Source organism: Neolamprologus multifasciatus, chromosome 4, assembly GCF_963576455.1.
Source record: "Neolamprologus multifasciatus chromosome 4, fNeoMul1.2, whole genome shotgun sequence".
Taxonomy (NCBI): domain Eukaryota; kingdom Metazoa; phylum Chordata; class Actinopteri; order Cichliformes; family Cichlidae; genus Neolamprologus; species Neolamprologus multifasciatus.
In genome coordinates, this window is record NC_140442.1 from 1,786,611 (window position 1) to 1,810,120 (window position 23,510).

The 23,510-nt window shown below is 43.0% G+C and overlaps 3 protein-coding genes across 4 annotated transcripts in view; 2 read left to right on the plus strand and 1 right to left on the minus strand.

The window, feature by feature from the left end:
- anapc2 (anaphase promoting complex subunit 2) overlaps positions 1 to 5,299 on the minus strand; it is a 16,916-nt gene extending 11,617 nt beyond the window's left edge. Inside the window, exons 1-3 of the mRNA XM_085155995.1 lie at positions 4,935 to 5,299; positions 354 to 603; positions 1 to 282 (exon numbers count right to left, since the gene is read on the minus strand). The exon at positions 1 to 282 is cut by the window's left edge and continues 40 nt beyond it. Coding sequence (XP_085012121.1) covers positions 1 to 282; positions 354 to 603; positions 4,935 to 5,033 — 631 coding nt within the window. The 5' untranslated portion in view covers positions 5,034 to 5,299. The remainder of the gene's footprint in view (positions 283 to 353; positions 604 to 4,934) is intronic.
- Positions 5,300 to 7,366: 2,067 nt separating this feature from the next.
- Positions 7,367 to 13,376, plus strand: rnf25 (ring finger protein 25). Its single transcript, XM_085156000.1, has 10 exons — positions 7,367 to 7,492; positions 7,718 to 7,789; positions 9,671 to 9,767; positions 10,005 to 10,072; positions 10,163 to 10,232; positions 10,325 to 10,396; positions 11,581 to 11,727; positions 11,802 to 11,891; positions 11,979 to 12,116; positions 12,491 to 13,376. Exons 1-10 carry the CDS (start codon positions 7,470 to 7,472, stop codon positions 13,148 to 13,150), a joined length of 1,437 nt encoding a protein of 478 aa, XP_085012126.1. The 5' UTR covers positions 7,367 to 7,469; the 3' UTR covers positions 13,151 to 13,376.
- Positions 13,377 to 14,533: 1,157 nt separating this feature from the next.
- kat8 (K(lysine) acetyltransferase 8) lies at positions 14,534 to 23,478 on the plus strand. 2 transcript variants are annotated; one of them, XM_085155998.1, is made up of 12 exons: positions 14,534 to 14,975; positions 15,480 to 15,554; positions 15,683 to 15,861; positions 15,934 to 15,987; positions 16,074 to 16,238; positions 17,986 to 18,075; positions 18,144 to 18,284; positions 18,371 to 18,464; positions 19,176 to 19,326; positions 19,612 to 19,766; positions 19,902 to 21,070; positions 23,102 to 23,478. In XM_085155998.1, exons 1-11 carry the CDS (start codon positions 14,660 to 14,662, stop codon positions 19,964 to 19,966), a joined length of 1,485 nt encoding a protein of 494 aa, XP_085012124.1. In that variant the 5' UTR covers positions 14,534 to 14,659; the 3' UTR covers positions 19,967 to 21,070; positions 23,102 to 23,478. The 2 variants fall into 2 exon arrangements, with proteins under 2 accessions (XP_085012124.1, XP_085012125.1); XM_085155999.1 differs by having other exon boundaries at positions 19,902 to 20,727.
- The last annotated feature ends 32 nt before the right edge of the window (positions 23,479 to 23,510 follow it).

Genomic DNA, 23,510 nt, shown 5'->3' on the forward strand with positions numbered 1-23,510 from the left:
GACACCAGCACTGCTGCACGGGGACCCAGCAGCCCCGGCAGGCCCCGCCGTCGGGGCCATCGGGCGCCTCGGTGGCGTCCTCACCGCTGCCCTCCCGGTTCATGTAGACAGAGAAGGTCCGGCTGTAAAACTCCAGCACTCGCTCCTGGAGGACGGGAGCCGGGGAGAAGAGGAGGAGGGCCCTGATGGTGGTGAAGGCTCGCTCCTTGAGGGCTTTGGATCCTGGGCCACACAGACCTCCGCGGCCCTCATCCTGCCACGCCCCCAGCTTCTCCAAACCAGCTGTAAGGAGGAGGAGAAGTTTGAATGCTGCTCACAGAGAAAACCCATCAACTCTCTGATGGTCCACTCACCCAGAAAAGGTTCGAGCCTGTCCAGCAGAGTCCTGAAGGCCGTAAGCAGAACCCAGACCCTGTCCTTCTCCTCCATCTCGTTCTCCGGCTGCTTCAGGCCAGACCAGAACTCGGGAACCACGCAGGCAGACAGACGCATCTGCAGCGTCTCCAGCAGCCAGCTGCCCAGCAGCCGGCCCAGACCCTGATCGTTCAGCAGGGCCAGCGAGTCTGAGAGGTTCTGCTCTGACACCGAGATACCCGGAGACACCTGAACGCAACCAAAACACAGTTACACAAACACAGGATGCACAGGTTCTGGTGATGGCTGACGGGGTTTCTTCACAGCGAGTTTCAGTTTGGATTTCTTAGACTGACCGATGACCCTCGTACAGAGGAGGAGACGAGTTTGTGTCTCAGCTTTTGTTTTTTGTTCAATTTCACCAACCCTTGTGGTTGTTTTGCTTCTTTTTGACCTGATCTGCATCTTGCTCCGAGTCTCTGTGCGCTCCTTTTGACTCTTTGCACTTGCTTTATTAATCTGTGTTCATTTTACATTTCTTACAGTTGAATTTGTGTAGCTTTGTGGTCTTTCTCTAACTGTGGAAGTTCGTTTTTTCACACACTTGTTTCACCTCTGTGTTCATTTTTATTCCCTCTGCTTTGTAACTTGTAAGTTTGGCTGTTTATGGACATCACGTCACAGTTTACTTTAAATTTATGAGGATTAATAACCAACTAGAAAAATTTGCATTTCCTGCGAAAATGCAGTGTGGATGCTTTAAAGCTGAAGCTGTCTGCAAAAAGTAGCTGAAAAAGCTGAAAAGTTGCAGAAATTGTAAAAACTTTGCAGAAGCAAAGGAACTTTGCTAAAAAGTAATAACTTAGCAGAACTGCAATATCTTAGAGGAAACATAATACTTGGCAGAAATACAATAGCATAGCAGAACTTGGCAGAAATATTGTAACTTACCAGAAACATGATAACTTCTCAAAAATACAAGAAATTAGGAGAAATAGTATAAGATAACAGAAAGAATATATTTAGCCAAAAATACTTAAACATTACAGAAACACTATGACTTAGAAAAATAGTACAACATAGCAGAAATACTGTGATTTACCAGAGACACTGTGATGAACTATGAATATTGTAATTTTAAATGAATACTATGTTTTAGCACAAATACTATAATTTGACAGAAATACTATCATTTGGCAGAAATACTATGTTTTAGCACAAATACTCTGGTTTAACACAAATATTATAACATAGCAGAAATACAATTATATAGCAGAAATGCTATATTTAGAAAGAGAAATATAATATAGTAGAAATAATATGATTTAGCAGAAATACTGTAATCAGCACATATACTGTAACATGACAGAAATTCCTCCACTTAGTAGTAATACTATAACATAACACAAATTATATGATTTGGCAAAAAAAACACGATTTGGCAAAAATACTATGATTTAGCAGAAATACTATGATTGAGCAGAAGTACTAAGATGTAGTAAAAGTACTTTGATTTAACAGAAATACAATTATGGAGGAGTAATACTTTAAAATGGGAGAAATATTGATACACACACACATACACAGAGCCTAAAGGGAACAGTATTTGTGCCATGGAGTGTTAACAAGAATGTGAGGTCCATATTAGAAAAGCTGGTAAAATGATAAAAGTTTGCAGAATTGTAATAAATGATGAATATGAATTACTGGTCTGTGATAGTGTATTAATTTGTAGGGAAAAAAAACATGTTGACCAAGGTAGGATTGAACCCACGACCTTTGGCTTGCAGACCCATGTCATTACCAACTGCGCCACTGGGAAAGAGAGTGGGCGCCTGGAAAACAGGGTGATGAGCAGTCAGAATTAGATCGCAGTGCAAGGCGAAAAACGCCGCTTTTTGGAGTTACAAAACGTCTTGTAACTCAAAAACTAGGTGGACTAGAAGCATAATTCTTGTACTGGGTGAATCAGCGGACTTTGGTGTACTTTGACTGCGATTTTCATTGCTCTTTGTACATCCGTCGCTGAGATATGACGAGAGAAGAAACGGCAGACCTCAGATATGATTGGCTGGCTTACAAGCCGTGAAGGCCCCAATATGCAAATTTGAATGCCTGAGCCCTCAGATATGATTGGCTGGCTGGGAAGCCGTGCAGGCTCTGATTTGTAAATTTGAATGAGTCAGTCCTCACAGAGGATTGGCTGCCTGAGGACCTGGCAGTAATATATAGAAATAGTATGATTAAGCATAAATACTACATTTAGTAGAAATACTATGTTTTAGCACAAACATAGTATTGTGCTGCCCAAATTTGCATATTGGGCAGGCCCCAATATGCAAATTTGAATGCCTGAGCCCTCAGATATGATTGGCTGGCTTACAAGCCGTGAAGGCCCCAATATGCAAATTTGAATGCCTGAGCCCTCAGATACGATTGGCTGGCTGGGAAGCCGTGAAGGCTCTGATTTGTAAATTTGAATGTCTGTCCTCAGAGAGGATTGGCTGCCTGGGGACCTGGCAGTAATATATAGAAATAGTATAATTAAGCATAAATACTACATTTAGTAGAAATACTATGTTTTAGCACAAATACTATAAAAAGCAGAAATACTATAATTTAGCAGAAATACTATATTAAGCAGAAATACTATAATTTAGCAGAAATACTATAATTTAGCAGAAATACTATAAAAAGCAGAAATACTATAATTAAGCAGAAATACTATATTAAGCACAAATACTATATTAAGCACAAATCCTATAAAAAGCAGAAACACTATAATTTAGCAGAAATACTATATTAAGCACAAATACTGTAAAAAGCAGAAATACTATATTAAGCACAAATCATATAAAAAGCAGAAATCCTATAAAAAGCAGAAATACTATAATTTAGCAGAAATACTATAATTTAGCAGAAATACTATAAAAAGCAGAAATACTATAATTTAGAAATACTATAACACAACACAGAAAGAGAGAGAAGAAAGCTTTTAGGTCAGTCAAGCAGCCTGGGAGCTGCTAAATTTGAATCCACCAATCAGAGAGGCTGTGTACTTTTCCCCGCCAAAACAGGTGCAGCCGTTTTTACACATGCAGCAGAGAGACAGGATTTTTGCAGGCCCCAATATGCAAATTTGAATGCCTGAGCCCTCAGATATGATTGGCTGGCTGGGAAGCCATGCAGGCTCTGATTTGTGAATTTGAATGTCTCAGTCCTCACAGAGGATTGGCTGCCTGGGGACCTGGCAGTAATATATAGAAATAGTATGATTAAGCATAAATACTACATTTAGTAGAAATACTATGTTTTAGCACAAATACTATAAAAAGCAGAAATATTATATTAAGCAGAAATACTATATTTTAGCAGAAATACTATATTAAGCACAAATACTATAATTTAGCAGAAATACTATAATTTAGCAGAAATACTATAATTTAGCAGAAATACTATATTAAGCAGAAATCCTATAAAAAAATCAGAAATACTATAATAAGCAGAAATACTATAATTTAGCAGAAATACTATATTAAGCACAAATCCTATTAAAAGCAGAAATACTATATTAAGCTCAAATACTATAAAAAGCAGAAATATTATAAAAAGCAGAAATACTATAATTTAGCAGAAATATTATAAAAAGCAGAAATACTATAATTTAGAAATACTATAACACACACAGAAAGAGAGAGAAGCAAGTTTTTAGGCCAGTCAAGCAGCCTGGGAGCTGCTAAATTTGAATCCACCAATCAGAGAGGCTGTCTACTTTTTTCCCGCCAAAACAGGTGGAGCCGTTTTTACACATGCAGCAGAGAGACAGGATTTTTGCAGTCTATTTCTCATAGTGAGGACTAAACTCAAACAAATGGCCATAATTTCCTAACCGTAGGGGCTAGAACGGTCATTCTTACACCGTTTTGTTCAGAAGAGATGGGGGAATCTTAAAGTGTTGACAATTTATCATTAAAAATATGAATTATTAAAGCTATTTGACTTCTAATGCACCATAACTGAGTAGAGGCTAAGCGAAAACTGCCTTGACTTGCCCTCAAACAACGCTTTGTAACTCTAAATCTATTTGGAGTATCGATATCATTCTTTCACCGTAAGAGACAGCGGACTTTAGTGAACAGTCATGGAAATTTTTAGGTCTCTATGGAAATCCATCAAAAAGATATGACAAGAGAAAAAAGTGGTTCATTTCCAGTTTGAAATCTGAAGAAATCTGAGCGAAGATCGAATTTCCTACCCTCAAACAAACGTAATTCATGGCCAAATGGTAATAGGTGAGAAAAAACTTTTTAAATTGTGAGCGTCAGGAGTGTCTGAAGATATATTGGCACAAGCCTCATGTCTTGACTTCGCTTCGTTAAGGAGATATGGCGAGCGATGACATCGATACATACAAGCCGAATTTAACCGAAAACTTCTCTGATTAATGTGACGTCTTAAAACCTCTCAAATTGCTAACAAACCACATCTACGACAAACAAAACGTTAAATCGAGAGATTTTTTAATGGAGTTCGGTTGCTCGTTATGCTACAGTCACATAGCTGCAGGGGAAGCCACTCACCAGCGCCGCAGTGACGGTTTCCCAGGATTCAGCGACCCCGGGACTCGGTCCGGATCCAGACATCTCCACTGAGTCCGGTTCCATCGCACTTTCCTCCATTTTCTCACACTTTTCCTCACAAACCGCGAAGCAGCTTCTCGGTGTCCCACATTTAAACTGTGGAGGTTTATCCGGTTATAACGTCGCTCCAGAACATCTACAAACACGCTCCATGTTTCCGGTGGGTATTACTCATGTCTAAGAATAATATTGCTTAAAATCAGCCCCAGTTTCTGTTATTACTCTGAACTAAAACTACGTTCTTCAGTATCGCGGGTTTACTTCTTCTTCGTGATCACGGTCTTCTTCTTCTTCTCGTGATTTTGACGCCAAGGAGCCATATACTGCCCTCTACTATCAGACAGTGCGCATTGTAAATCCTCGCAGATTTTATTTTGAAGTTCACAGGAAGTGTCTCTGTGGGCTGGTGTTTGTCATAACAGTGGCGAACTTGTCACGAGGATAAAATTGCTGCTATAACGTTTTTAAATGGTTCTGTACTCGATTGTTCATATCCAGAAATGATCGAAGAATTTAGAGAAAAACAAAATCAACTTTTTTTTTATGGAGAAAGAAAAAAATGTGAATACATTTTTTCTCACAGTGTCATAAGTCACTGGACATTGTGGACATCCACGGTCACTTCGTGCATAATGCACATTCTATGTGTGTGGACGTGTGCAGGTATATGTGTATGTATATGTATATTTAGATGCTGTATATTTAAATGCACACTCATATTACATGTGAGTGTGCGTGTACACGTCTATTCTTATGGATATCTATTACTTACATAGGAAGAGTAGTGGTAGAAAAACTATGTTATAACTATGTAGTTTATAGTTTATGTCTAGAATATTTCTACAGCTATATCCACAGTCACATACTGTGTATGCTACCGTTGTATATAGTTTAATATCTTACTTATTTTATATTTTTATATTTGTTTGTATTCAAACAAATCAGCAGGTAGAGTCTGCTCTGACCCTTCCTGTACAGAGCATCAGTGTTGTGGCTCCAGTCCAGTTTATTATTGTATAGGTACCTGAACACCCAGGTACCTATACATGCGGGCGATTGTGGCTCAAGAGTTGGGAGTTTGCCTTGTAATTGGAAGGTTGCCGGTTCGACTTGGACAGTCTTGGTCGTTGTGTCCTTGGGCAAGACACTTCACCCGTTGCCTACTGGTGGTAGGTGGCAGCTTGGGGAGTTAATGGAGAAGTCTGCGGTGAAGAGGAACAGTGCCAGCACTGTTCCCCATGGGGCCCCCGGACTGCAGAGCGTATCAGAGACACAGCGTGTCCTCACATACTGTGGGCGTTCTGTGAGGTAGTCCAATATCTACTGGGATACTGGCTCCAGCTTGTCCCTCAGAAGTCGTGGCTGGATGGTGTTGAAAGCACTGGAGAAATCAAAGAACATGATCGTCACAGTGCTTCCAGGCTTCTCCAGGTGAGTCAGAGGTGCAGGAGGTAGATGATGGCATCCTCCACCCCGATGCCAGGTAAGCAAACTGCAGCGGATTCTATGAAGACCTCACCAGGTGGCGCAGATGGTTTAGAACCCACCTTTCCCTTAAATCGCCTATCATCATCTTGAGTTCCTTATGGTAATAATATGTTTTGACATTCTCCAATGCAAATGTACTGTTTATAAGATTGGGGAAACCTGCGGTCAGCTGAGACTGAAGAAGTCACCTGGATGAGTGACGAAACGTTTCTCCCACAAAACGCTACATCCAGATGAACAGAATCAACTTTTGGAGATTTACTTTCCTGGATGATTGAGAATGCATCAAGACATGTTTTGGCATTATACATTAAATCTTGAGAGTTGTCTGCCCTCTGCTGGTCATTTGGGGAACTGCATACATCAGTTTACATTAAGTACAGGTGATCATAGATTTCGTAATGATATTACTAAAAAATAATTTAATCATTTAATCATACATTTTTCCCATTAAGCAGACATTACTGCAATATTTTAGTATTTTCAAAAGCTACTTGAATTTCTCAGTATTTAATTGCAGTTGCGTTCTGTGACCACTAGAGAGCAATATTTACAGTCTGTGGATTAAAATAAGTATGGATTATTTGTGTTTATATATGTACATTTTCAGTTTTTCTGAATTTGTTTTAAAAGGTAAAACGAAAATTTTAAATGTAATTTTTATGAGTGAGTTTTGAATCCGTTTTAAATAAAACTATTTTATTTCATAAACATATTTTGAACACACCGACTCTCTCACTGTGGTTTCCTCTTTGTTCGATGAAGTTTGTTGCTTTTTTCACTACGATCCAAAGGTTTCACAGCCTCAGTGTAGTTTTTAATTGTATGGTGTTTTCTGTGATAAATGTCTGAGAATCTGTCAACAAATATCTTGTACATTTTATTGTATTTAGCACGGTCTGTTTTGCGATGCTTTTATTCTGAAAGGTCTGTGTATACGCAACCTCCGGTTAGCCACAGCTAGCTGTTGCCGGCTCGCACAGCATCATGATGACGGCGGCCGAGTGCGAGTGAGTTTGTTGGATGAGTGTGTGAAGTGTGACTACTAAGCTTCTCTAATGTCGTGTCCGCGTGTGTGTGACCCGCGGCTAACCCGCTCGGTGCCGCCGCGCAGTAAAATCTGACCGCAGGTCTGCTGCTGTGTCGAGCTAAGATGCTAACGCTAATTTTAGCCGGTTATGAAATGTCGCAGAGATACAGCGCACACACTAACTGCGCTGTTTTCTTGTCCGCAGCGTCCAGTCTGAGATCGAGGTGCTGCAGTCCATCTACCTGGATGAGCTGCAGGTGGACACGAGAGAGGACAGGTGAGCTAACAGCAGCTGGGTTAGCTTTAGTGCTGGTTGGTGTTGGACAGGTGAGACTTGTACAGGTGTTAAATGTCATCATTTGGAGGAAGTTAGTCCTCTTGGCTCTCTGAAGGTCCCAGCTCAGCCTGAGGTGTGGACTCTGGATCACTGCAGAGCCCATTTTGGTCCAAGCTTTAGTTGTGGGTCAGATGGTCTCACACTCTAGAAGAGTTTATGGTCCACTCAGTAACTGCAAGGTTTTCAAATCATCATCATCATTATCTTCATCCACCACGTGCTGACAGCTGGCCTGAGGTGTTTGTGGTGCACTTTGTTCTAGTCAGTCCAGACGACGTTGCTCCTTTAGTCTTGTTTCTTCACATGCAGCTTTGCCATGCTGCTATGGCTTAGTTTCTCCTGGCAGCACTTTGGGGTGAATGTGCTGGGCCCTCCCCTTCTGGAAGAGTGGATGATGTTTTGAATGTTTTCCATTTGTGAATAATCTCTAATTGCAGAATAGGGCTGCCACGATTAGTCGACTAGTCACGATTACGTCGACTATCAAAATCGTCAACGACTGATTTAATAGTCGACGTGTCATTTTAAGCTTTGTAAGATCGCAAAAGCCGCAGGAATAAGTAGTAGAATTTAAGAGTGTAATAACGGACTGAAACAGAAGATGGCAGCACTGCATGTACAAGAATGCCAGCTGCCGTTAAATCCTGAAGAAGAAGAAGCTGTGTCCCAGAATTCATAGCGCAGCCCAGCTCAGTTTCCAACAATGGCGGCAGCTAGTTAGTTTTAATATTACTCTTATTATTTTTTCTGGGTCACAAAATAAACGTTTAACATATTTTCAGGCGAGAATGTAGCTGTGTAAACCTCAAATATCTGCTCAGTTTATCAAGACACCACATATTTTCAAAAGCGCTCCGACGGTTTCGGAGACGTCTGTTACCCACTAGCTCGATAGCTAGCCGGGGTCTAGGCTAACTAGAGCCGTGAGAGCACCGGACTCCCGGCTAATCGTTTTCAAACTCCCCGCAGACTTAAGCTACTCAAGTTAAACATATATAAGTCACTTAGATAACTTAAAAATGTTATTGTTTGGCTTTTTTTTTTTAGTATTTTATTTGTTCCTGAGTAAATCTGTTTGGCTGAGATTAAAGTTATAGTTTTTACACAGCTGAATAAACATCAAGCAGACAGCTGATTATCAGAAGTGTGAGATGCTCAAGAATTTACTCCGGTGTGCTGTTATATTTTAGATAGCAAGGAGTTTATTAAACTTCACCGAAACAATCTGCAAATTTCATTAAAATTTAATAAACTATCTTGTCTTTATTTTTAGTTAGCACATACCTTAAACACTTAAAGCTGTAAGCTAATGATAGTTATATAAGAGCAGATGCTGCTGGTGCAATAAGCTGTACGCTGTAGTCCAATGGATGATGATCTGATTTGTGGCAGCCCTATTGCAGAATTAGAGAATTCCTTTTGAATCATTAGCCTTCATTCATTTTACTTTCGATGATCAGAGGAGACACGAAGGAGTTCCAGATGTGGCCAGCGGTTTACCACATCTGGAGTTGTGGCATTGATGATCATATTTGACACAGACTGCTACGTACCAAAGCTCCAGGAGAATCACAAGTCTGAGTAAAACTCACTTTAAAACAAATTCTGATTTTGCCTCAAATTAGTTTAAAAGGTTTTTTTTTCCATAAAAGTTGGGGGGAAAAAAATCATCTTTACATTTAAAAAGTTTCACTTCAGGACTCTGAGAGTGTCCCGTCTCTCTTTTAATGCTTCTGACTGTGTTTGGAGGAAGTGATGTCAACTCGACAGAGTTCGGTGGGAGGTTGTGTGATCGGTGATGCAGTTTTGTTTTTGTTTCAGGGGCTGGGAGGTGAGCCTGGACCTGTACCCGTCCACAGCCGAGGACTCCGTCTCACAGTTCGTCCGCCTCACGCTGACTTTGAGCCTCGATCAGCAGGTTCGCCTTTCACCGGCTCAGCTCGCAGAAACGTTTGTTAGAAACACACAGAAGACCGTTAGTGGAGGGTTTATTAACAGTCATGTGCTGTGAGGGATAAAAAAGCTCATTTTTACATTTTTGGTGTCAACAAATCTCACGGTTCATGGTCACATCACACTCTGCACTGATTGAACAGCTGACATCTTTCTGCAGCTTTCACTGAACTGAAACGAGTGTTTTCTTCTTCTTGTTTAGTATCCCTCATCGTCTCCGGGGATCTCCATCCGGAACCCCCGCGGGCTTTCTGATGACAAACTCAGCAGGTGAGGACGTGACTCATCTCCCAGCGTCAGTCCCTTCTGCTCACAAACTCTCAGCACTGAGTGTAAAACCCTCTGATTCTTCTCTCTTAGTGTCCAAAAGTGTCTTCAGCTCGAGGCTCAGTCCTGTCTGGGTTCGCCCATGTTGTATCAGCTCATTGAGGTTGTTATACGTGCTGTTTGTTTCTCATTAGGATAAAATGTGTCATTTCGCTGGGTTTATCTTAAAGTCTTGCTCTGATCTTTGTCCTGCAGAAAGCTAAAGAAATCCTGACTGAAAGCAATATTCCTCATGGGAACTGTGTCATTTGTCTCTACGGCTTTAAGGTGAGTCGCTTCCCTCCATCAGAGTTTGGAGTTCCCACAGTCCTGTGTTGAATGCTTCCCACGGGGCTGTTTATACACTTGTGGTCTTAGTCACAGCTCTTTGTTGTCTAAGTCTTACCTCAGCTTGCGCTTTGAGGTAATTTCAGCTCTGACCGTGTTGCTCGTGTCTCCACGCCTGCTCTTGTTCCTCTGATTGCCGTCTCCGTACGGCTGCAGCGAGTGTTTGGTTTGGACTCTATGTCGGGCTTGTTCTCGATCCAGCAGCGCCGCCCTGTGGCACCTGTTCTGTGACGTTTATGGACGAACGCTTTGGTGGCCTCAGCATAGCGTCTGTGCTTTGTGCAGATGACGTGGTTCTGTGGCTTCATCAAACAAGAACCTCCACCTGTCAGAGAGAATCAGCACCTCCATGTCTGACACTGTGATTCTCAGGGAAAAGGGTGGAGGGCCCACTCACAGGAAATAGGTACCTGCTGCCTGTGGTGCGTGGGTTGAGTGTGTGGGTGGAACTGGGCCATTAAAATAATTTACCAGGAACATCTGTGCTGTGTGGGGGTTTAGTTTTTATGGCAGCTGATTAAACAGGATCACAGAACACTCAGATAACTGAGCGTGCAGGTTGGCGTGCTGGTGTTTGTGCTGAACGTGGTCAAACATGGTGGTCGTGTCACGCTTCTCCTCGTGTCTACATCAGAGCGCTGCAGGGCGGGGCTTAAAGCACGGCGACCATCTGCTTACTCTCCACCTAGAGTGGAGACTGCTTGTTTGCAGCTTGGTGTCACAGAGAGCCACCACCACCATCATCATCATCATCATCTAGTTAGCTGCCATGAATAAACGTGAACGATCTGAGAAAATCTGAAAATGTGACATCAGCAGGTTGCATGCTGCCGATTGGCCAGTCAGGAGCATCGCTCGATGAGTCAGGAGGGCGACTCTTTCACAAGAATCAAACCCAGCAGTGAGAGAAAAGGTTCCACACGCAGTCTTATCATCTTATCACCGCCTCAACGCCCTCCTTTGTTGTTGTTTGTGTCAAATACAAATGAAGTCACGGGACTTTTGGCCATGTTGCTATAACAACGCCAAGCACATTAGGTGGTACTCAGTCGTGCTGGAAAACGACAGAGATGGAGTCTAGTGGAAAGAGTCGTGAGTAAAGTCATTCATGCTTCGGTTGTCAGGAGGGGGAGACGTTCACCAAGACGAGCTGCTACCACTACTTCCACTCACACTGCCTCGGCCGCTACGTGAGCCACTCTGAGGGGGAGCTCCAGCAGAGGGAGAAGGAGCTGGAGGAGGACAAGACCAGAGACAGAGCGGACCACCAGGTCAGACGTCAGCAGCCGCACAGATGATTAATCACTTTGAGACTTTCTGACTCTGCCTTTGATTCTTCTGACAGGAGCTCAGCGTGGTGTGCCCGGTGTGCAGAGAGCCTCTGACGTACGACGTTACTCAGCTTCTGTCGTCTCCCGCACCTCAGCTGCCCGAGGTAAAGCTCGTTCTTACTTCACCTGTTAACGGATGTTTGTCTGATGTCGCCAGTAAACGTTACCGGGCTTCGTGTTTCTCCTGTCAGCTCGACGAGGCGGCGATCGGTTCAGACTTTCAGCAGAAGTGGCGTGAACTCCAGAAGCTTTTGGAAAGTCAGAGGTCTAGAGGAGGGATCATTGACCCCGAAGTCGAGTCCAACCGCTTTCTCATCCACATCAACGAGGTAAGAATGTGTGTGAGGCACTCGCTCCCTGTCTGCAGGGTAAACGGGGGTAATGGCGAAGGATGCGTTGTGACCCTGACCGCACATACCTGAGTTCAGAGAAGATCAGAGTAATCCTTGTGAACCAAACACTCAGTTTCACACAGTTTTTTTTCTACTCTTGGCTCTGAGTGATGTCATCCAGAGGGGATTTACTTTATATGGTCGTGTCAGGCAGAGAGAGAGAGGAGCAGCCAATCAGAAGAGTTGACTTAAAGAAAGAGGAACAAACACAGCTTGGTAACCGGAAATAAGCAGAGCACGTTGACTTTAATGTGTTAAACGATGTTTTGAATGTATTCAATGTATAAATACATTTATTTTGACATTGGTAGGCTCCACCTGCTGCTGAAAATGGAAATCTGGATACCGATGAGCCTCCGGGCCCTCCAATCTCCTCAGCCTCTAACGTTCCTGCTGAAACTGGTGACAAAGCAGACCAGTTTGTTCCCGGGCTTTCCCACTGTAAAGGAGTTCTGGGACAGAGGCATCAGCACCAGGTGAGGGGGCAGAGAAGAGGAGGAAGGTCCAGACCCCATCACGAGAGAGTCGGCCCCATCACAGAGGACCTGGACAAACTCTCTCTGTCTTCAGACTGTACTGAGAAGCCAGCAAAAGCTAAAGCTCAGGGTAATCGTGGCCAACAGGTGCAAGGAAACCCAGAACTGTGTCCCTCAAAGACGGACGGGGGTGTCAAGGCGATGGAACAAGAGGCGCAGGTGCCCACATGTCAGTCGGGTTTGGAAACAGAGTTCCCAAAAGATGCTGCAGACTCTGCAGGCAGTCGAGGCCATCGTGGACGGAGGAGAGGCCACTACAGACCTGCCCCACACTCCGGGGCTGCTGGACCTGCACGGCACCACTGGGACGACCGTGGCTCCAGGAGCAGAGGAGGAGCCAATAACCTGTGCGGCAGAGGAGGCGGTCCCCGTCGTGGTCACGGCAGGGGCTTCCAGCAGAAGGTGGTGGAGAGGGGAAGAGAGGAGGTGCTATGACAAAGGGCGACAGGAGGGCCAATGAACAAACTTACATGTGCCTCCATTGTCAGTGTGCATAGATCAAAGTCCTGCAGCAGAAAAGACGTTCACTGTAGTGTCCCATCCTCCTGTCCATCGCCATCACCCTGCGCTTTGGTACGCACTTTCACGCACGCTATCAGGTCCAGATGGTTGTTGCTTTATGTTGTGGCACTATATAAATTAAAAGAAGTACAAATCCAAATTTCTCTGGATGGCAGCTTTGGTGTTTTTCTCTTAGTACAGTGAATAACTTGTATGTGGACCCTCTGTGATGTACTGATATTGCATTAAAGTGCTGCAACCAGGTACCGGAGACAAAGTATGCCTGCTGCACCAAACAGGAAGTCTGCCTTTGATATCCACTAACTGGATGTCTGTTGGCTGACCTAAAGTTCTGAAATGCCACAGTGATAGCTGATGGTTCCAGAGACTTTCAGAGCTGATAGGAAACGCCTCTCGATCGAACATCTTTCTCAGATTGTCGCATTAGACTGACGCATACAGCAGTGTGTCATCTGCATCAAAGCAAAGAAATGTAGAATGACTGGCTTAAAAAGCGTAGTGGCAGGTAGACAAGCACATGTCAAATCCAGAGGGTAACAGTGGGCAAACGAAGAGTTTTAAGAGGATAGTTTGACTTTGCCTTTAAAATATGCAGCAAAACTTTGATCCACCTTAAACTACCAACAGTGCAGCGGTACTGGAAAACTCAAACTCTTTCTGAAACTTTGGCACACGACTGTTAAACTTTAGCTGAACTCCAGCTTGACATCTCGCTGTGATGTGTTTGTCTCCATGGCCTGGCAGTTGAGAGGATGATTTTCACTCAGCTTTTTTTTTTTACTCTGCTCAGCAAACAGGGAACAAACGTAAGAATAAAAAGATCTGTGAACAGATCTGCAGTCACTGACCAGGACTTATCAACATAAACTTCACTGTTAATGTCAGTTTGATAAACATATGGTACTATAATTTAAAACTGCATGCACAACACGATCACTTGGTACCATTTCATTTATTACATTTAAAGTATTTATTTACCTCAAATCAAAAACTGATGTGAAGTGTAAAAAAAACCCCAAAGAAAACCCAATAATAGTATTAAGCTACTCTTCCATTGTACTGCAGCCACATTTTAATGACAGACTTTGACCTGGGGGACTTCTAAACCATCTTTTTGAGTGTATTCCTGAGCTTTTGCTTAAATCAAGTCTCAACAAGCGAATATTCATTAGAAAAAATAAATAAATTATATATATAAATTATTATTATTATTATTTTTAATATTTGGCTATAAATGTGTTTAAAACAGCCGTTAAGCAGTGAGGCGAAATCGCCAACGTCACAGCGCTAAGGATCATGGGAGATGCAGTTACTTTACCTGAAAGAGGCGGATCGTAACCTGCGCCATCTTGGCAGTTTGTCCCGTTAAGCCCCTCTTTAAACTACGCAGAGGTGTGTGGCTGTTTTTAAACCTCGGAGGTTATGACTGGCGGGAACGACTTTCACAAGAGCTACGCTAATAACAAGGACTCGGAGCCCACGATGGACGTGGACATGGATTCGAGTCATATGGAAGGCGAGCGGGGTGAGCTGGACGGCAGCATCCCGGCTGCGTGTTCCTCCAACGGCAGTGGCGGGGAGGAGGATGAAGCGGAGGCCCTCGGCCGCTCCAGGGAGGCCGGGAGTTCGAGTAGTCAGCACATCCCGGATGGAGGAGGGGTGCTCGGTGGCAGGGAGCAGGAAGTGTCGGTGGCAATCGGAGAGACGTATTTATGTCAAAGAGCCGATAAGACATGGCGTGAGTAAAGACCATGTTCTGCTTTTCCCTTCTCAATTTCGTTGGCATGCTAGCTGTCGTATTATTTTGGATATGGACTCAGTGCTTTTGTTTTGGTGAAAAACTGACATCAAACAGTTAAAAATCTAAATGACTCGCATAAAGTCCCAACGGCTTTGGTCCAAAAACTTAATTCAGCGATCGCTTACTGACTGAAGGTTTTTAGGGCTTTCTAGAAAATTCTCTATGGCTCTTTAAACAGTGACACTTTAAACAACAAACGGCCCACATGTAAAAGTTAGCATTGAAACATAATAAACATACTAAGCTGTTTAGTTATGTTTGCCGAATTAAATGACGTCTCGATACACATAAGGTGAGATTTTAACAGCCAAATCTATACAAAGTTTACGGGTAATGAAGGCAAGCCCGCATTTAAGTCGCAGAAATCTGAAGGGAGTTCGGCCGGAAGTTGCTTGTACTGGCGTGAGTTGCACCAGCTGCTGATTGTTGCTCCTTTCACAGACACAGCAGAGGTTATTCAGTCCAGACTGAACGAACAGGAGGGCAGAGAAGAGTTTTATGTCCACTATGTGGGGTGTAAGTACAAAAATACTTTAATATTTTTAAATTCTGATATATATTGCATGTTCCTTCTGTTTAATTCATGCTAAACGTTCATATCCAGCTGCTGTATCTACATCTAATTTTCTCTGGGATTCCTGCAGTCAACAGGCGGCTGGACGAATGGGTGGGTAAGTCTCGCCTGGCACTTACCAAGACAGTGAAGGACGCCGTTAGGAAGAGCACAGAGATCGGTGGCGTTGGAGATCTGGGTGACCAGCCTGAGAGGAAGATCACCCGCAACCAGAAGCGCAAGCACGATGAGATCAACCATGTGCAGAAGGTATAGAGTGTGTGTAATAACACCAGGAGCGTTGCATAACTTACAGTTTTCTAATGGAGCTTTTCTTTGCAGACATACGCAGAGATGGACCCAACGACAGCTGCACTGGAGAAGGAGCACGAGGCGGTGTGTAGTCACAGCCACTTCTCTTCCACGTTTTTTCACTATTTCCAGTCTTTGGTCAATAAGCTAACTGTTTCCCTCACTTTCAGATCACCAAAGTGAAGTATGTGGATAAGATCCAGATAGGAAACTTTGAGATCGATGCCTGGTACTTCTCACCATTTCCTGAGGATTATGGGAAGCAGCCCAAGCTGTGGATCTGCGAGTACTGCCTCAAATACATGAAGTACGAGAAGACGTTCAGACATCACCTGGTCAGTCACCTCAGTTCAGGACGTTTGTGTCTCATAGAGTCATAACTGCTTTTTTGTTTGAGTCAGTGAATGATGGCTTTATTTGTGAGACAGGAGACTGTTAAAGGATTGTTATCCAGCCTGATGAGATTCTTATTAAAACGTTGTGCTGGCATGATTCTGTCAGCCTTCGTTTTACTCAGAATTAATGTCAGTCGTCACAAATCTGATAAATGTGTGTGCTGCAGCCTGGTGTAGGGCTGTTTGATATAACCATATATATCGGATGACGATATAAAAACGTCTATAGTTTCATTTTACGCTATCGTTTGTTTCGTGGTGTCGCAAAATAAACTGTTTACGGCAATATTTGTTCATCGTTTTGATGGTCACTGTAGTGGTTATATAAATTTCTCTTATATTTAATATAACCACACTACAGACGGACAAGCACCTGTTTTTATGCGTTGTTGTTAGCAACAACCGTCGCGTGTCCGCTTGTTTATGTTCCACATAAACCTTTCACAATAAATCTCAAGATTCTGTTGAGACTTTTCAAAATAAACTGAATCACGTGAAAGATGCAGATTATTTACGGATGAGAAGCAAAAAAGAGCCGTCAGGTGCTAAAAAATAAACCTTAGACTCAAACGTTAGAACAGGCTTTTCCCCGCAGCACGCCGTGTAAGAAATACTCACAAAGAAAACGGCGCCGTTACAACTTACGTCTAAAAATGTATCGTTTCATGCATCGGTTAAAACACTCGACTCCGCAGCTGGAAACACTTCACGCAAGTCGAGCTGCCCGAGATTCACAGAATTTACAGAAAATGTTACATTTTTGTGATTTATATCGTTATCGGACGATAGATGTCTTATATCGGGATATGAGATTTTGGTCATATTGCACAGCCCTAGCCTGCTGCCACAAAATAAGTAAAGTCATCCCTGCTCAGCAAAGCAAGAGAGGTGTGATGGTGCCTTGAAGTGATGCATCTTTGACTTCAGCGATCTGCTGTTAACAAACCAAAGCTGGGAGCTTCTCCGTATGCCAGCATGTCTCTCTGTGTTCGGGTATATTACATGTTGATTACTTGTGGATCTGTCCGGGTGTAATCCATGTTTTTCGTGACAGCAGCGCGTCGTCACTTCACCTGCACGGCAGCTGTCAGTAACGCTGTAGAGCCGCTGAGCACACAAAACTCACCACCATGAAACCACTAAATCACTCCCACTCACACTCACCATCACCTGCTGCTGCACTGAGACAGACGTCGCGTTTAAAAGCGCTGCTTTAAATCCACACTTTCCCGCCTCAGCCTTAATGTCTTGGATTGAAACCCTGAGGTTAATCGCTGAGCCTCAAATCTGTTCTTTTCCTCAGAGCTTTGTGTTCAGAGCTCAACATGCAGAACAACAAAAGACATGTTAAGAAGGAAAACGTCCGAATCCTTCAGTGGAAGAAATGTGACTCTCTGATGTTTCCGTCTTTGTCACCTGCCTCATTCATACATCCACAGCTTGTGTTTGCTACAGTTCAGCATGTTTAGATCTTATATTTTAAAGCTGTTCTACATAAACTGTCCTTATTAAATAAAAGTGTCAGACGAACCCACCAGTATGAACGTCTCTGTAAAAGCTGCAGTTCAGGCGTAAAACAAATGAATATGTAATGTTATTCGTATGTATGTTTGTCCTCATTTTTAGTTTCACTTGTTAAATCAAACTCCTGCAGTGTTTATTTGACCTTTGACCTTTCCCTCCTCAGTCACACTGTCAGTGGAGGCAGCCTCCAGGCAAGGAGATCTACAGGAGGAGCAACATATCTGTGTACGAGGTGGACGGGAGAGACCACAAGGTGAGGCCGGCTGAACGCCCGAGCTGCTAGCGTGGTTCCTGCTGCTGACTGTCGCTCTCTGTCTGCAGATCTACTGTCAGAATCTGTGTCTACTAGCCAAATTATTTCTCGACCACAAGACGCTTTATTTTGACGTGGAGCCCTTCATCTTCTACATCCTCACTGAGGTCAACAAACAGGGAGCGCACATCGTCGGCTACTTCTCCAAAGTAAGTCGTCAGCGCGTGGCTCAAAGGTCGTTTGCTCGTCTTCATTTCAGACTCATCGTCACGACTTCTGTGCTTTTATTTTTCAGGAGAAAGAGTCGCCAGACGGGAATAACGTGGCCTGTATTCTCACGCTGCCGCCGTACCAGCGCAGAGGCTACGGGAAGTTCCTGATAGCTTTCAGTAAGTGACAGTGAATGATGAGGGAGCGTCCTGGAATACCAGAGCCTGGAGTTTGTAATCAAAGCTTTTTAAAGATGTTTGCAGAAAGTTTTTCAGGCGAAACAGGATTTCAAATGTTAAGTTGGGAGTTTCAGACTCGAGATGACACAAATAAGTTGTTTCACATTTATAATAAAACCAAAAGCTGCAGTGACATCGACAGGAAGTCAGTAAATCTGCAACTGCTGACCTCCACCAAAGAGCTGATGTGATTGGTTCAGCTTTCACATGAATGAATGAATGAACATCAGACTGAGGAAAGATAAATTAGGAGTCACTGTTTTAATCTCACATGGTATCACAAGCTGATCCAGATCCAGGCGTCCTCCAGCCTGGTGACTTTTCAAGCTGTGTTTGTTTAGCATATCTGAATTTCTATAAAATATCACATTTCTGAGTTAAATTATCAGATTTTTGTCTCCTGTAGAGATATTTTTTGTGGTTTGGGGCCCCAAGAGATCAAACACACTCCAAGTTAAGAAAACACGAGCAAATAGAAAAACCCTGCAAAAGCACACAAAACAACAGATGTTGAGTAAAATACAGTGGAGATGGGAAACAGTGCAGCAGGTGGATGGATGCCAGGGGTGTAGTCATGACACCAACAGAGCGAGTGACTGAAGGAGAAACGCTCGCTGGCAGCAGCTCTGATATCGTGCGTTTCTGCTGCAGGCTACGAGCTGTCTAAGCTGGAGAACACAGTGGGCTCTCCGGAGAAGCCGCTCTCTGATCTGGGGAAGCTTAGCTACCGAAGTTACTGGTCCTGGGTCCTGCTGGAGATCCTGAGGGACTTCAGAGGAACGCTGTCCATCAAAGACCTCAGGTAGACACGCAAACACGTGAAAAGCCGGACGATTCGGCTTCGCTTTTCCACTTGTTTTGTCGACGCTGTGAAGGTTAAGAACCAGAAAGATGAAATGATTGTTTGGCAGCTCAGAGATGCACTCGGTGTGAAAGCTCTGCTGAAGCTCTGTGTGAAAGCAGACAAACTTTTATAAGTTTACATGTTGATGTGAAACTTGGTACTCGACGAGTTTCTGATCAGAACTTTTAAACAAACTCCCAGCCGTCTCTGATTTTAACGTTCGTGTCCGTCTGCGTCTCCCAGCCAGATGACCAGCATCACACAGAGTGACATCATCAGCACGCTGCAGTCGCTCAACATGGTGAAGTACTGGAAAGGTCAGCACGTCATCTGTGTGACGCCCAAACTGGTGGAGGAGCACCTGAAGAGCGCCCAGTACAAGAAACCACCAATCACAGGTACCTGCACAGATGTTCTAAACATCTTCTCACTTTATTACAAACGTGGCCGTCAGGCTCTCAGAGCTCGTGTCGGGTTTTTACCCCGCAGCTGATTTGCTAACGTCAGGTGTGATTGTGTGTCTCTCGTCTCAGTGGACACGATGTGTTTAAAGTGGGCGCCTCCAAAAAACAAACAGGCCAAGCTGTCCAAGAAGTGAGGAACGGAGCCGTCGACGTGCAATCATCCGCCCGGCGCTCGTGTCACTACTGTACATAATTTTTAGTCTCTCCTGTCTGTATTTTTATAAATAAATCTCTAAACTAAAGCTTCGTCTCCTGATCTGATTCCTACATACGTTAAACATCACTGAGGAAACGAGATATTTGCTGCAAGGATGAAATATTCCTTTAATTAGGAACAGAAGATGTTTATGATCAAACTCATCCTAATTAAAAAACCCTTTGTGTTCTTTTTCAGAAATCAGGAAACTAAACTCTAACAGTTCACACTTCACTCTGGTTTCTAATGTTTCATGTAGTCTCTTTACTTTCTGTTAAAAATACTTGAGGTTTTGTTCTTTCATAGGTTGGTTTCATGTCTGTATCAGGTAAGTCATGAGATTGTTGGTTTGAATCTCCGGGGCCTCCCTGGATGTATGAATATGATTCATATAGTCAGGTAAAGTCGCCTGTTACCACTCTGATAAGAACCAGGCTCAGGACGGTTGGTTTGTGCTTCTTCTGAAGTCTTTTTTTTCTCTCAAACTGAAACGTGTTTTCACGTTTTCAATATTTCTGTCGCTGTTTATATAAAAAACAAACAAACAGCAGTCCACGTGACCAGCTCCAATCAGCTGGTATTCCTCATGATGACATGCTGGAGGAGATAAATGGTACGCAGCCATCAGGACTAATGACTTACACCTGAGCTCGGTGCTCATCCCGCTGATGTGCTGAAGAAAAGGGTATTTTCAGACAGGTGAGTTTCACCTGCTGTCGCTGCAACAATTGGTTTAATGAATTAAGATTTTCTTGGTTTAATTTCTTGAGGCTTTCCTCCACTGCAGGCTGTAGCTGTAGTTTGTCAAACGGCCCTCAAAGCAGCAGAAGATTTAATTTGTGAGACACAAACACGTCCAGCCAGCTGTCCCGGGGCTGGTGTAATACCAGTATTGAACACAAGAGGGCGGCAGTGCTGTTAGTGACTGATGACTGTGTAAAAAGGAAGAATTTAGGTCTTTTCTTCTTTTACTGTGTTTGGGATGTTCTGTGTTTTCAGCCGACGTCTGAATGGTTGGTGCAAAATTTGTGACAAACTACAGGTGGGTGACGAAAAGAAAAACGTCCCAAATGGACCGGAAGAATGAGCTATAACAAAAACACAAAAATATTCCCTCCTTTGGTGTTTTGATGGTGGGACTTTGAAGAAGTTGCTCATTGTAAAGAACTTAGTTTTATTTCTACAGCACACGCTTAAGAGATTAAATCGTTTATGTAAAATATGAAATATATGAATTAAAATGGTATTTATTAAAAATGTAAAAACTGCCTTGAAGCATAAATGTGACTGTTTGAGATATAATCGGTGTCACGTGGTCCCGATCATCAGGCCTGTCCTTCCGGCTGTGTGTCATCGATCAGCTGTGGTGATGACTCCGGCTGTATCTCAATTCAGGGTCTGCAGCCTTAAGTACGCAGCCTCAACGATCCTCAAGGGCCGCGTACTCAAAGACCGCTAAGGCCGGAAGTGCGAGGCTTGTGAAATGGGACGGTCTAGCCTCCGTTGCGCTGCCCAGGTTGCCTAGCAACCATGATACTAACAGCTGGAAACGTTTCATACAGCTTTGTTTGACAGAAATGAAGGAGAAAATCTTTTGTTCATTTGTTTGTTTCTACATGAGCTTTGATCATTCTCTGTAAGATTAAGCTCAGCTATTGAACGGCGTATATTTTTAAGTAAAGGCTTTAAAACCAAGTTAGTACAAACGTCACTAATGTCACATGACTTTGTTTTAATGTTCTTCATTATTAAACATTTGCACAGAAATAAGTGACATAATATTCAGTACTTACTTAAAGTTTACTCTTCGGGCGCCCCTCATCCGCCGTTTTTTTTTGGCAAAACTATCCACACCCACCGCCGCGCTATGCATTCTGGGATATGTTGGGCCACGAAGTCTACACCGCCACGTCCTTAAAATTGAAGGACGCATTTGAGGGCCGCATTTCGAGCAGCCTTTGGATTGGGACAGCCTTCGTCGCGTCGCTGTGACGTAATCGGCCTTAAAATGCGGCCTTTAAGGCTGCAGACCCTGAATTGGGACACAGCCCTCATCTCCTCTGGCTGTTCTTCATTCACTGCTGATTTGAAATCCTCAACATCTGTGCGCTATTTGACCCTCACCGAGGAGCTCCTGTGATTATTGTTATTAACAGCATCACTCGAAGTTGTATTCAAAGTGCTTTAGTAGATACTTGGCCCAAGGATGACAGGATCCAGGAGAGCTGATCCCACATTATTATTATTATTATTATTATTATTATTATTATTATTAGTTTTTAAAGGATTTTTATTTTTTAGACAAACTGACAAAATACAAATAAGGAAACTGTTTGATCAGGATCAGCAAATCCTTCTGGATCCTGAGAAATCAGGTCATCTCTGGCGGGGAGAGGATTTTTATCTTGGCTTCTGTAGCGCAGCAGTAACAGTATCAGTGGTGGTGAATGTGAGGAGGATGATGAAGTGTCGTACCTGGAAGAGGAATTGTAGTTCTGATTGTAGGCCTCCACAGGGCAACGCAGATCTGCAAGTGTTTCCAATCAGCAAACCTCAAATCCTGATTTTACTGAAGATCAAGTCAAGGCCATTATGTTCAACTGAGACTAGATTGGGGAAAAAAATAGTTAAAATAAAACAGTCTGTAAAATTGAAACAATTCTTGTGACTTAGAAAACAATTAAAAAACAGTAAATATCGTTAGTTTTCATATGTTTGATAAAGTTATTACAATTATCCTGATGAGGTGCTGATGGATGTGACTCTGGATGTTAACAGACAGAAAATGTAACAGTTTTTATTTTTTATTGTAACAGCTCTGATTTTCCTAAATCTGGTGTCTGACACACGGCCTCCATACATTAAAAAACTAAAACAAAAATGAATTAAAAACCAACAGAAAATGAAAAACATTAGTAAATACAAAGCTGCAGCGACTCTGAACATGAACGTACGACATGAGCTCAGACACAAACTAAAGGGAGATTGTTTTTATTTTTTAGAAATTGTTCTTTAAAACCACCGAGATCATTTCGAAGGCGTTCACAACAAATCTTTGTCTTTAATTTTTCAGTTTTTAGACATTACAGATGCTTTCAGGAGGCTTTCCTAAAGACAGGAGAACAGCTAAGGCACAGCAGCACATCTCCCAGCGAGAGACGACGACAAAGAGCAGACGGAGGCTGGTCGGACATACGGACGGAGCCGCGGCGAAGCACAGCGGGGCGCCCTCGGCTGGGACCGTCCTCCAGAGTCAGAACATCTCAGGAACGTTTTCACACAACGCCACCACCTCTGCGACACCGTCACAGTCCAAACATCTGCATCTTAATACTCATTAACTTAAAAACTGTACATTATATGTCAGGTTTTTACAAAATACAGCTTTACATAGTTCGATATATGAAAAATACACAGCAGATGTAAAAATGGCTCCGAATCGGTTTGAATTTGAATAGAAAAAAATAAATGAGTTGAATTTG